Source organism: Zonotrichia leucophrys, chromosome Z (genome assembly GCF_028769735.1).
Source record: "Zonotrichia leucophrys gambelii isolate GWCS_2022_RI chromosome Z, RI_Zleu_2.0, whole genome shotgun sequence".
NCBI lineage: Eukaryota > Metazoa > Chordata > Aves > Passeriformes > Passerellidae > Zonotrichia > Zonotrichia leucophrys.
The window spans coordinates 64,435,660-64,450,214 of NC_088200.1; the positions used below are offsets into that span (position 1 = coordinate 64,435,660).

At 40.4% G+C, this 14,555-nt stretch overlaps 1 protein-coding gene across 1 annotated transcript in view; it reads left to right on the plus strand.

Annotated features, from left to right (window-relative positions):
- Window positions 1-7,695, plus strand: part of LVRN (laeverin) — a 33,924-nt gene extending 26,229 nt beyond the window's left edge. Inside the window, exons 16-20 of the mRNA XM_064735831.1 lie at window positions 162-269; window positions 4,010-4,180; window positions 5,680-5,820; window positions 6,720-6,795; window positions 7,471-7,695. Coding sequence (XP_064591901.1) covers window positions 162-269; window positions 4,010-4,180; window positions 5,680-5,820; window positions 6,720-6,795; window positions 7,471-7,617 — 643 coding nt within the window. The 3' untranslated portion in view covers window positions 7,618-7,695. The remainder of the gene's footprint in view (window positions 1-161; window positions 270-4,009; window positions 4,181-5,679; window positions 5,821-6,719; window positions 6,796-7,470) is intronic.
- The last annotated feature ends 6,860 nt before the right edge of the window (window positions 7,696-14,555 follow it).

The following is a 14,555-nucleotide window of genomic DNA, read 5'->3' on the forward strand; positions in this document are numbered from 1 at the left end:
ATTGTTTGTTTAGTTATTTTATTAAAACTCAATTGTTCCTAGTAGAAGTTCTTGTGGGTTAATGGCATCGTGTTCTGAAACTGTGGTGGTCAGGCACAGTGCAAGTATGCCAAATGTGGTATGCATATCTTTTATTCTTACTGTTTTAACTTCCCTTCAAGAGTGTATTTGGAAAAACTCTTGGCAACAGCGTGCTGGCTGGGCCTCCAAGACTGTTTGGACCTGTCGTCTGAACTGTATGCTAAGTGGAGGGACAATCCTGAGTACAAGTAAGAATGGTGATCTGCTCTTAGAGGTGTGCCTGTCTAAGGGAGGTGGAAAGTTAAAAGGCTGTTACAAGGGGGAGGCAGAATGAGAAATGCCTCTGTACACTGCTCTCATTCATTGACAGAACGGCAGAATTTAAGACAATTATGTCTACCCAAAGTATCCCTCCTCCCCAAATCCCAGCTTTATGACGATTTCATAATTGCTGCTTTTTACATAGACTTAACAGGCTGGAGGATGCAGATTTTGCCACGAAGACCAAAAGCTGGTTAGCCATGTAACAGGTGAACCTCCTAGCATTGCTAATATCCCATGTGGCCCAGTCCCTTTGCAGTAGTACAGCCTTGGAGTTGTCACATACACCAACTCAGCTTTTAAGCTTCTCTTAACAATCCTGAGTGAAGTGATGTTTGCATGATACAGCAAACATCTGCCCCTGGAGAGCCATCAAAGTGCCTTGCATGTTCTGTGATCACATGAAGAGGTGTTGGGAATAGCTGTCAGTCCCTATGCTGGTGCTGGAGCCCAGGGGTTAGGGGTCTGGTCTGTGAGGATGGACTCTCAGGAAGAGACTTTCTGTATTCAACCATTGCATCATTGAAAAGAATTTACAATGTATTGAAATTCTTATTCTCTTTTCCTCCCTCTTTCTTTTGATGTTTTTCTATGCAATAGTCAAATAGTGTTGGCACTGGTGAGTGAGTATTTAAAGTTTCTTTTTATTTGTGGTAGTTGTGATAAACATTTCAGTTTTATTTGATATATGTTGATACATGTAGTTGGCTAAGTAAACTGAACTTGTACCATTATACTTGAGTTTTCTAAAATAGTTTCATAGTGATCATCCTTATAAAAGCCAAACTGAGTTTTGCAGTTAGACTGAAAAGTTTAAATAGCCTACATAAATTTTGTTCCATTCTAAAGAGAATATTATTGCAATTCCACACTAAAAGCAACAATGCTATGCTGAATTGTCAGTCTATTTTCAAAACAGTCATCTTTCCCTACTAAAAACATTTGAGGTGATGGAATACTACATACCTTGTTTGACCTGAATAGCTGAAAAGTCTGTGAAATACATTAGCTGATTTGGTTTGGAATTTGATTAAGAAGACTAATTTTGCTATCCTTCTTGACACTGAGAAAAGTTCAAATGGATTTTACTGGGCTTTCTTTATGTGTGGAAAAAATGAAACTCTGAATTTGGTTAAGTTAAACATCATCATTAAAAAATGATCGTGTTTTAAGGAGAAAACCCCATAGAAGACAGGACACTTCTTAGGTTTCAAGTGACAGATCACTTTTCCCTTGCAGTTAATGAGACTTCACATATGCTGAGTAGGAGAGGAAACAGGCACAATACACTTTTGACCCCTATTTCACAGACAACTCCCTTTAGATGCTCTTATGTTCTCCATGCTGAGAGCAAATTCACAGCAGCTGTTTTGCCACAGGTGGAACCCAGAAGGATTCTGACACATGTGGAACGAAGTAATGCTTCTCTGCTTCAGATTGGGTGATCAACTTTCAGCTGAACATTTCCAAATTGTTCTGAGCAGAGCATAACTGGACTTAATACAGTGCATTTTCATCTGTTTCATGGAAATAGCTAGAGCTGTAATTCCCAGCCAGTTTCTCAGTTTTACTCTTTTTTTCATTATAGGAGTGTAGTGAAGCTTGCTAAATTAATGTATTCTCTTAGATGCTGTTAGTGGCTTGTCTTTTGAAAGAAGGAAACTAGCCTTGGGGAGGGACAGTATTTCAGTCCATTTTACTTTTTTACTAAATGTTCACATATACTGCTACTACTCTCAAAAGTTAAGAAATCGCCAGGTTATTTCTGAATTGATTCCCAAAACACAATGTAAAATAACCTGCCCTGCTTTCCAGCAGCCCTTTGCATCTTCCCCAACATCCAGAAATGAGGGATCCTGGCAGGCGAGTAATGTCAAATCACACAGCCAGGAAAGATGAGTTTATTCAGCAATGTCAAATCACACAGCTTATTCAAGATTAATAAGTCACACCCCTCACTTAATATAACCTCAAGCTCCAAAGTCCCTTTTTGGACCATACTGGACATCCTCTGGGAGCTACACAACATAAACCACTTCAGGGCCCCCACAGATGTCACCAGCCAGCAAACCACTGCCCCATAGTAGGCAATCCAGCCTGCTTCAAATGTTGTACATCAGAGTTGCAGCCAAATGATACATAGAACTTGTCTACTCACATACAACTTTACACTTATTTATGAACATTTTCTTGCAACTACTGGAGCAGCTTCAGTAGCAAAATAAATAGCTGTAATTTGGCCAAAATAGCTTTACCCTGTTGTTACCTTACTATGACCTCTTACTGCAACATTATGAAAAGATTATGAAACAAATTACTAAACCCTGTAACTCAGATCAGTTAGAGAAGGATTCCTCACAGAGCAATACTTTAGACTGACAGAACTACTCTACATGTCATTCTTAGTGGTAAATCCCTTATGTCCCAGCAAATAGCTAGGTAAATGAATCCGAACTATTTTTTGAAGTATATATAGAACATGCCTATGCTCTCTGTTAGTATGACAATGAAATCCCCACATCTGCAACAGAATTACCAAAATCCCTCCATCTTGCCTTTTCACTAACAAGCAATGTCTGTCATGTAAAGCACCCAAATCTTTTGCTCTTTCCTACTAGTCCTTTTTTCCAAAACTTATAACTTCCTTTTCTCTACCTTGTACTGTACAGATTGATGTCATATATCCTTCCTCCTGACTCACTCTGTTGGAATCATCCTCATTTCCTCTAGGATAATCTGCTGAAACTCAGGAATTTTTCTCAAAGTATTTAAATTTGAATTTGTTGTTTCCACATAGGCCTGAAGAATGGCTTTTCTGACCAGAAACTTACCTGTTTTTCTAAGGGTATCCCCTGATCAAAGGGAGGGCATTTTTTACACCTTGATTTACAATCTTGGCTTAATGTAATAATAAGCAGACTAACAGACTGACATAGGGAAGTCAAATGTTTTGCTTATAGCAATGGGACCCATTCTGCTATAGGGGCATTAGTCCAAAATACCATTAGCTGAAACTGTTTTCAGATAGCCTGCATAGTAGAACACTGCTTTCATATGAAAAGTGTTTACAATGTCTTAATACTAGGGACACATCATTGCTACAGGACAAATTTCCTGTTCAGCCTTTGCATATGGAGCATTACACTGGTAATGTTTACATTTAGTTTCTGTTATGAAATTCATTGCCCTGTTGAGGACTCTTCCCTGGGGAGGGAGTAATAGGAGGCTGCCTGTTGCATGGAAAAATGCCCCTTCTGTTTCCTTCTGTGCTGCAAATGTGTTTTCCTACTGGGTGCATTCACTGAAGGAACTTAGAATAGGCTTGTCTGGGATGATGCATATATGAATTAGTGCACTCTTTAATGGTGTGATCCATTTTCTAGGCTGTGATGGGGAACAATGGCATTGACCCTGTATGTACACAAAATACTCTGGTCCAATTGCTCTAAAAATATTGGAGTTTTTTGTTTCCTTTAAACTGCATGCTTTTAAAATGTTTAAATCATAAATAAAGCAAACAGTTTTCCTATCTTTATTTACACTGATATTTTATATTTGCATTGCTGTGTATCTTTCAGCTGTAAATAAACATTTGGTTTCAGTTACACATTTACAACAGGATTTGTCCCTACAACAGTAGAGTACCTTTAAATATTTTACCTTGCAGAATCCCCTTTCTAATTAGAAGAACAGTCTGCTGCTATGGTGTTGCAGTGGGAAGTGATAAAGAATGGAATTTTGCATGGGAAATGTACAACCATACTGACTCTGTTGAAGAAGATGAAGATATCCTGCTCTATGCCATGAGCTGTGCCAAAGAGCCATGGTTACTTTACAGGTGACCTTGATCAAAGTATATCTTTGTGTATGTACAAGTAAATAACAAGAACAAAAATACTTTACTGTGCAAAGCTGGTAGAGGTTTGCTTGCCACAGAAGCATGTGTCTTGTCAACCACTGGTAAAGTTTTAAAGAGTTTTGTTAGGAGCAAGTATGAAAAATGGGACAAACAGCAATAAACAATCCTTCTGCAAATACAACATGCGGGCCATCAGGTCTTGAGTCCTGACTCCATGTGGACCAACCAAAAAGTTAGGACATATATCAAAGAATCTTGTTCAGAAGTTTCCAGAACATAGTTTGGAATGTTGAGTTTATTTTCTTTTACTGGCATTTTATCTTTGTCAGTAAAATGATGTTGAATTCTCTAATCAGTCATACTTGTAGTAGCTAAAGCACTTGTTAAGGGGTGGAATTTTGGCAGTGATGGTCTAAAGAATTATCATCCAAACATTCACATGAATTCCATGGGTCTAAAGGTGTAGAAGTAATGCTTTAGTCCTTCCAGTGTGGTGGTCATTTGGGAAGACAGAAAAATATGACTAAGATAATAAGATAAGAAATATGAATAAGAGAATAAGAAAAGAAATGTTGCAAAGAGATGCCCAACCACCTATACTAATTTCCCCCTTGACCTATGATCCTATGGCCTTCTTCTTGGAACAGGCTATCACCATTCCCTGATAAATCAGGAAGTTGTTATGAGCTTCTTCCTCCATGTACTCCAGTAGCTTACAAACCAATCTGTTTTTTGAAATGCCACCCGGAGAGTGTTTTGGGGTGAAGAATGTTAAGATGTGCTTTCCCTGGCCCTCACAATTATGTCCACTATGTTAAACATAGGGCCTGCAAAAGGGGAGAAACCAACTCTACCCATAAAGCAGCTGCCTGCAACACACTATGAGAAAATAACTCTAAAAGGGTTCATTTGGAAGTAGGAGCATGCAAAGTAAAACACCGAGGCAAGACAGAGAACAATTACTTTTCAAGATGTTTAGGAATTCACTGCCACTGACATCATTAGAAGACACTTCTGAAATCCTGCCTTAGTCCTAATAAAAATTTTCTAATTGAGTCTCGCTGTAGGGGAACCTACAAACATGTTGTTTTTGTGTAAAAGTGTCTCCCTGGCATACTCTATAGGCTCCATCTGAGTCACAATGAGGTGAATTGCCTGAAGGTGAAGAGCAGTCTGCCTTTCCAACTGGTAGGAGCACTTGTCTTTCTGGTGCCAAGATAAGAAACACATCTATTTGATATTCTACACCCTCACTTTACTAAGTGAAGAGTCTGTGTGCAAGAACAAATGTTAAGGACAGAACCTGAGCTGAATATACAGCTCAGAGTGACACCAACTTTGGTATAACTTTTCACATGCTGATATTATTTGAGATAGGATTTTTTTGTGAACTGGATTTCATTTCCAGATTGCAATACTGTATATTTCCATTTTAAAACACAAGTGAAAGGTTCACTTCTTTCCTGCTTTTCTAACAGATACTTGCAATATGGACTCAGTGACACATTATTTTCTTCCAATTGTACTTCAGTCATCATCTCACATGTAGCGACTAAGGATATTGGGCACCATATAGCCTGGGAATTTGTTACGGAAAATTGGCCACTTTTAAGTCAAGGGTAAGCAACAAGTTTTGGTTTCCTTTAATTTCTGTGGCTCTTTGGCTTCTTCTTCTCTTTTGTTTGAGCTATGAAATTCCGGTGCAGATTGCCCTTCCAGGGATGGCTATTTGTAATGATTGATTCAATTGAGTATGCAGAGCCGAGTTTTCAGAGGATTCAACTCTGATCAGGGTTTAATGCCAAAGAATAGCTCATCAAACATAGAAAACTTTAAAAATTATTCTGTTCATGACTGTTTCTGTACTTTTAAGTACTCCTGGGAATCCTGACTGTAGAAGTGGGTTTATCCTCTAGGATAAACTGTAAATTGTGGGTATAAAATGCTGTAGTAAGATCCTCATATGTAAATTATTGGTAACACTAGAAAAGGCAAGTTGTAGCAGATTTGAGTCATATCAACTTGTTCCCTTACAGAGCTTTTCTGTGTTCCAAATTTATGAGAAATTTTCTGGAAAACTGTCCCCCTGTTTTCAAACGAAAAGAATAGTGCAAGTGTTTTTTTGTATGCTATCCTCAAGATAGCAACAGGAACATCAGCTTGTTAGACACATTAGTGGTTAGTCTTTTTAGCTCAGTCTGGCTGTATGGCCTCAGAGGCATTATCTGTTTCATGCAAAGAATTCACATTACCAAAGTACAAACACCAGATCTTTCTAGGAAATGAAAATGAAGGGTAATTAATGTATTTCATGCAGCTCAAATGTCTAAATTGAATATTAATGGTAGTTCTTTAAAAGAGGGAAAAGAATCCATAGTTGCAAACTTCAGTTTGCATACTTAGTTGATACTTGCAGCATAGTAAATAATCACTAAATAGCGGGACTATTTTCAAATGAGATGTAATTTAGTATATTTGCTAATGTGCCATTTAAAGGGTCTTTATCTCAATTTTACAGATATGGGCATGAATTATTGCATGATGTACTAAAAGCCATGGGAAGATTTGTCAAAACAGATGTACAGATCCAAGAGGTAAACCAGAGAAGCATTTAGTCTCAACTTCATGGCCCGTTTGTAAATACAAGTTTTGGTTCTTAAAAGGAATCATTGACCATAATGTTGCTGTCTTCCAAACCTTCATGTTTCAAGCAGAATCTCCACAAATTCTATCAAAACTGTCTCATTTTCCTCTATGAAATCTGTCTGTAGAGACAACCTCTGCCGTGATATCTACTGAAAATGTACCAGCAGTTGGACAGCTGGCCCGTTGGGTTGTCATACTGACATCTGTTTAATTCCTCATACTGTTCAATCACTTCTTACCCCAAATATTTACTTACTATTCTTGACTCCTCTCTTGTCTTTTGCCTATTAGACTGATGAGAAAGATTTCTTGTTCTGTGATTGTAGAACAGGCAGCACAAGAGGATTCTTCTACCCAACTAGTCCTAGACAGTGTGGTACCACCAGTACCAGTGAAGTTGGCTGCATCTGAAAGGATTTTTAGAGGAACAGCAAAAGGGCACATTCTTGATATGTAAGGAGCTTTCCCACGTTAGTGTAAATCAGTAACCTTGCCCCAGCCCCTCTTCAATCTCTGTCATCTGCCCCTTTTCTGTGTAGTTCTGTCCAAAGCACCTGTCAGGCACACAGTGGCTTGCTGCAAGTGAAGCTGTGTGTGAACTAAGCCCGTGTTTATTTCTTCAGTTGCAGGTTTTTTATAATGCTACTTTGGAAGAGGATGAGAGAGAGACTATTACTATGCTTCTGGAATCTGCAAAACTTGAAAATATTGAAAGGAGAAAACTGCTAATCAAAATTGCCAACTGGTTAGAGAAGAACATAGATGATTGACTTGGAAAACATTTTCCAGTATATTACATGTGATTCACTATCATATTGGTATTCATTATATGCTGCAATTAAACATAAAGCACATTTTTATGAGTGCTGTGGTTGTCTTTCCACTGTAAAGTCTGGATAAAATGATTCACAAAGAAATCAACGATTTAGTAAAAGAGGATATAAGCATATTTGAATCTTATATCTAAAATAATTTCCCCCTGAATGAGGTCTTAGGGATGCATTGCTAATAATCTAACATATAGATAGAGTCTTGAATACTTTGGGGGTTTTCTTCTGAATATTCAAATAAAACATATGCTGCATATTTGTGGCAAAATAGCATAAGGAAACTGAAAAAGTTTATATTCTGTTTTGTTTCATTTGTACAGTGGTCTATAACCTGTCTGTCTCCACTTCTATGCTCTTGAATTGCAAAGAGGACAATAGTTTAGAATAGTTCTGTGAAACATAAGCTTCACAATTACTTCAGACCTGTATGGAGGAAAGGACTACAGAAACCTCAAATTGTAATTTTAATTAAGAAATTAATGCCTTGTCATTCAAACTTTGTTTTTTCTTGGCAGATCTGTACTTAAGGTGTCTACATTTGTGTTTGATTAGGAGATGCTTCTGAAGAGACCCTGCTAGTTATCTCCATTTAGCATGCTTCAGCCCCCAGAATGGTCTTGGAGTGTATGAACTGCATTATCTTTGGCTAAAATTTATCTTGGAGATGATGTGTGTGACATTTGAGGGTCATTTTGTCCATGGCACCAGTGTGCAAAGTCTAGTCTAAACTAACTGTTCTGGAACATCACTGTTCTAACTGCACTGAGGTGCTCGCTGATCACAGAATCACTGAATACGCTGAGTTAGAAGGGACCCATCAGAATCGCAGATTCCAAATCCTGTGCTGTAGATACAAGGTTAGTCACCTTGATTACACAGCATTTTGGAGGTGACAGGCAGAATTCAGCCTATTAGAATTGGCAAACCATATCAACTTGCGCTTTAAAAAAAGCATGGGATCCTCAGTCCATGCAAATAATTTATTTGTAGGGTAACAGTATTGTGACAAAATTACAGTACCGGTGAACAGTTAACATGTTATGGATCAGGAAACACTGTTACATGGGAATGCAGGAGACAAAATAAATCAGAATACTGATCTATGAAAAGACAAGAGTAAACTCCAGACATGTTAATACAAAGGATTTTTCACTGGTGCCCTCTAAATACATTTAGGAAAAATGCTGCCATGATGGCTGTACTGAATTTCCTCTGCTTTCTATGGCTGCAAAGAAAAATTCAAACTATTTTGAGGGTGCATGAGAAGCCCTTTACTGTATGGAAATTACCCTTATGGATGATACAAATTTGTGCTGGAAACAATTGACCTCTTAGCATTTGATCTAGTTAAGGGTAATACCAAAGAAAATTGCATGTATTCTTGCAAGCCTTCAATTTGACTGAGAGAGCAGGGGAAACTGTCAAGGCTGTGGTGAATTACGGGAGTTTTATCATGGACTTTTTAGAATGTTTTGTAAGGGACCTTAAAGATGATGTAGTTCCAATCCCCCTGTCATGGCATGGGACACCTTCCACCAGACTGGGCTCTTCAAAGCACTGTCCAGCCTGGCCTTGAACACCTGCAGGGATGGGAAGTCCACAGCCTTCCTGGGGAACCTGTGCCAGTACTGAAGCTGTTTTGCATCAGCATTTTCTGTGATTTCCAGTAGTTAATCACTGTCACTGTATGTCTCATCATGCGGGTTAAGCAAAGCTCAAGAAACATCCCATATCTTCACCCTATGCCCAGCAGGTTCAAACCATTTCTCTCCAACCATGAGCAACCACACTGCCTTTCTGACCAGTCTTTCATGCTTTTGTCACTTTTTTCTTCATCCTACTGAACAAAACTTTTAATTTGAACCACCAATGTGTAAAGATTACTAGAAGAATTTAAAATAAGAAGATATTTTCAAATAATGGCTGCTGACTTAAGTCTGCTTCCCAGTGACAATCTATATATTTCAGAATTTCAGCACAGTTTTCATGGAAGAGGCAGAATGGTGAAGGTGATTGCTAGGCAAGCTGCCTGAGTAGGAGCAGATCTGAAACACTTCCAGAATCCACACATTTGCACTTGGTGGCATGTATCAGTGGCAGCTCTTGCTGCTGTTGAGTACAAGCTGAGTGCAGAGGTTTGGAGTGACAACTGGGAAATACAGCAGGGGAAGAAGAGGTGCATGGGATGAATCCAGGAAAAGTTGAGAAAGCTGCTTTATTGAGGAGAGAATTGGGGTGAAAAATTTCATTGGAAATGAATATGAGGACATCAGAAAATGAGCTTTAATACTACTTATGCAGACTGTGTAGGCGTCCTGGGGCCTGTAGTTGTGAAGGTGCGCACATGTGGGGCAATTTCCAGTAAAAATAGCTGTGTGTCTTTGATAGATAGGATGCATTCAGTAGGCCCTGAGTGGGGGGAAAAAAGTAGATATGATGTGAAAAGACCGGCTTTTTGCTTAAAGTCCTGCCCTCTGCCTTGAGAGTGAGGAAGTCACAAAGCTACACTTATGCTGCCCATACTGGAAGTCACAAAGCTACACTTATGCTGCCCATACTGTATGTATGTGTCACAGGGCAGAGTCGTGAGCTGGCAAGAATGCACACCAAGCCCAGTGGAGAGGGAGACTTCAGAGCTGCTTAAGCCAAGGTTCAGGAGCACCAGCCAACTTCTCCTCTGCACCTCCTGGCACAGTTATCTTGCTTCCCCACTGGTGGCTGTGCCCCCTTTCCCTCCTGGCACCTCAAGAACCTCCCAGGCATGCGAGGAGAAGGCAGCTGGTTGTGGGACCTGGCACAAACCCCACGCCATCTGTCTGCACTGATGGCACATTGATGAGATGGGTGCAGCAGCCTGTGGCTTCTTTCAGGGTTGCTGGAAGTCCCAGAAGAGTGAGTATAGGGTAGTGAAAGGGGATGTGGGCCAAAATGCCAAAAAATTGAACTGAGTTCATGTGACCTTGCCACACTCCTGCTGCGCAGTGACTCACAAAAGATAAAAAGAGATGTCATCTCTGCATCCCCTGGCTCAGAGGTGCAAGGGCTCTTCCAGAGCCAGCTGTGATGTCTGGACACAGCCTCTTGGCCAAAGTAATGGCACTTTGGTTCAGACACCAAAGGAAGCAAAGGTCTAGACCATAACCAGGTTAAAACTTCTCTACTTCCAATTTGTTCTCTGGTAGCCCATGCAGGAAAAGAGTAGCATGGTGAGCATTGATGCCATAAACTTGGAAACTGGAAATATGTGATTAACACAGGAACAGCAGACTCATTTGTCATAATAAATGACAAATAATAAAGGGGAATAAAGGGGGCACAAGGAGTCTCACCTTCACCTTTTCCATCGCTTGTAATTAGACTGTGAGCCAACTCCTTTATCCCATAAATAAGACAGCCTACGTGAACCTTCTCTCAGCTCTCTGCCTGCTCTCTTCTGTTGGCCTTGTTATACACACCAGTAAAGAACTGTTATCCCTATCCTCATATCTTCGCCTGAGGGCCCCTTAATTTCAAAATTATAATAATTTGGAGGGATGGGGTTTACATTCTCCATTCCAAGGGAGGCTCCTGCCTTCCCTAGCAGACACCAGCCTTTCAATCCAAGGCAATCGGTAAGTGAGCAACATCATGCATAACCTTGTATCTTAGCACACGAAGACTGTGAATTGGTAACTTTGAATCATTACTGTATCTTCTGCCCAGTAAATAACAGAATGAACCTATTGTTAAACAACCATTTGATAAGTTTCACTTTCACAATATCTTACTTCAATAAAACCACCGTTGCTGCTATGGTTTTTAAGTTGTGGAAGCCTTCCCTGCGTCAGAGGGGCTGTGAGCTCTGGTCTTTGGGGGGGTCACTCTCTGTCCTTCTTTGTGATGGGATGAGACAAGGACCTGAGCAGGCAGAGGGAGAGGCTGACCTTGGCTGGCTGTGGGATACCCATTGTGAGGCAGGAAGAATATGATGTGAAAAAGCACATATGTTGAGAGAAAGACCAGGAGATCACTTACTGCCTATGGTCAGGATCATGTCATAGTTAAGGAATAGCACTCCTCAGTTTAGTGCTCCCACTGAGACTCCAAATCACGTGCTGCCTGTTCACTCCCTCCTTCCTCCTCCCTCTGCAGCTTGATGGAGAGGAGTCACAAGAGGCAAGTACTACAGGTTGAGATATGAACAAATGACTGCAAACAGCAATGAGATATGAAAAAAACAGTAACAGGAACAATACTAATGACTGACAGTACAAGAAAGAAGCAAAGATTCACATAGAAACAATACCTGACCTGTCCTTCCATTGGGCCTGAAAGGGACCTCTTCAGAAAAGACCCCCTTCCCTGTGGGAAATAAGAAAAGCCTTATGGAATAAAGACCTTTTTCACCTTTGGTAAATCCTATTCTGTTGACTTGTGTTCACCAGAACGCACTCTGGGAAGGGTTCAGCTATGGGTAAAAGGTGAAGGGCTTGTTGAGCCTCTAACGGGAGGAAATGATGCCTTAAGTTTTAGGTTTCATATTTTTCAGATTCTGTGGTGCTTTACTGTGTAGCTCTGAGCTTCGTGTTAAGTGTTGGCATGGATTCTCTTCATACAGTAGGTAGACAGAACAATCCTTTACCTTGAGACCAGGGACAACGGGTATAAGCTCCTAGCCCAAAAAGTATAAACAATGGTTAATTGAAAAGAGACAAACAAGGAGGATGTAACTTCATAACCTGGGGCTATAACTGGACAATTAGCTCCATTATGCAGAGGGACCAAAACTTATAAATCTGTGAGACCTCGTGACTAGTCATCTATTTGTGACTATTTTGGGTCCATCTTGGCTGTAACCCTGGCCAGGCTCTTGTATCACCCAAAGCGTATTCATGGAGGCCTTTTAGTAAATGCCTACTTTATTCTTTAACTCTGTCTAGCCTCTGTTCTAGGTCAGACTTATCAAGGCATCAGGATGATAGTGACCTCTTGTGCGAGGCAGGGATCAGTTTGGGAGACGTGGACACCACGTGAACAGAGAGTGTTATGGTGTGTTTTTATCCCCAAGGGTTTGTTTCTTTCCCCCTGGCATTGTTGGTTTAGTCTGAGTTGCACCTTCGCACCTAGCTGTCAATCTTACCCTAACACTTTCCCTTTGTTGTAGAATGTTCTCTGCCCCTCCTCCTTCTGAGGTTGTACCTGCCCCCTGCTCTGGAAATCCCCTGATACCCGAAACTCCATTGGCCTGTTTGAACTCTTCCCCTCCCCTGTGTTAACCCACTGAGCAGCGTGAACCCCACCTAATGCTCCTCCCTGTCACTTTCCCCATGGGCTAAAAATTTGTACCCTCCCCTGAGACCTTCCCTGTATAAAAATCCCTGCACAGCTGTGTTCTGCGTCTTGTGGTGCTGGATCCTGTGTAGAATACACCTTTTAGGAAGCTTTAAAAAAGACCTCTCCCTCATTCTTGCCCCTGCCTTCAACGCTGAACTATTGACACTGAAGTCCTACAGCTGTATCCTGGACTGTGCTGCTTTCTGGGAAGAGCCACTCCTGGTGCATGGCTGGGAGTTAATGGAGAAACTCGGGCACTGCGTCAGGAGAGCTCGCTGGGTAAAGCGACGCGTGAACAACGCCATCACAGCCGCAGCCAGCAAATGTGGGCCTATTTTGGTTAGGTTTTGGTTAAGTTTCAAGTATAGAAAGGCTTTATTCTTTACAATAAATTATCTTCTTTGGAGCTAGCAAGGAGGTCTGTATGTCTTTGTTTTCATTGCTACAGTTCCCCTGTCCCTGGCAATGATGTGGTGGTACAGAATAACACCCATAACATCACTATCCTGGACATGCTCGCCCTGCAATTATTGCCAAAATTAACTGTCTAGGTGGAACCAGGACAGGGCAAAATGGACTTGACTTGGGAAAAATAATTTGATTTTTTTGCTATTAAAATAGATGCCTAATATTTGTTGTCCATTAAAATAGCCTCTGATAATGAGAAACAAAACAAAAAATTAACCATCCCCGTACTCTTCTTTTTTCCCAGGCTCATCTTCATTCCCAGCTCTTTCACCTCCGCTCCTAGAATAGCCCAGTGGGGAGGAAGGAAGGAAGCGGATTCAGCTCAGTCCCGAATCATTCCTTTCTGACATTTCCTCTGGAAAAGGGGAGCTAGTTTTGCTCTCCCCTTGTGCCTCGCACAATTCTTGCATGTTGTCTTCTGGGCATCTTGGCCACTAGAATCATCTCCCAGATGTTATGAATGAAGTTCTATATGTCTAATTTAATAAACAACAAAATTAAAATTTTAGCAGCAATTTTAATTGAGCAGCAATTTTATATAAAATAAATACAATCAAATATAATCAAGCAGGTAGAAAAATAAATTTGGCAATGGTTTGGATAAAGTATATGCAAAACCAGTCACGGTATAGGGGAGGTTTTCTCACCCTGACTCCTGTACAAAAAGCACAGGAGTCAAAACACAGCTTATACACATGTTCATCAGTATTTTCCTGTAAATCTCCTCCTATTTTCGATTCTCAAAATCTACATCACTATACTGCACAGCCCATGCTCCAGTTGTTGCAACGTGGTCTTTTGGCTTTTTGGTGGTCGCTTCTGACCCAGGCTTCTCGTCATTGTCACTGTCCTTTGAACAACCCCACAGGTTACACATGCGCCCCAAGTCTTGTGTTATAGAAGCCAGCCTTATATTCCAAAAGTAAGCCTTATTATTTCATAGATACCTGGAATCATTTCAATTTTGTCCATTTCAAGGCCGATTCTCTAATTATCCCGAGGCCTATTCCATTTTGAGATTTTACTTATCTCAAACTATGTCCGGTATTCTATTCTCTCATGAACATCTGAGAACATCTGTTTTGTGACACTAATTA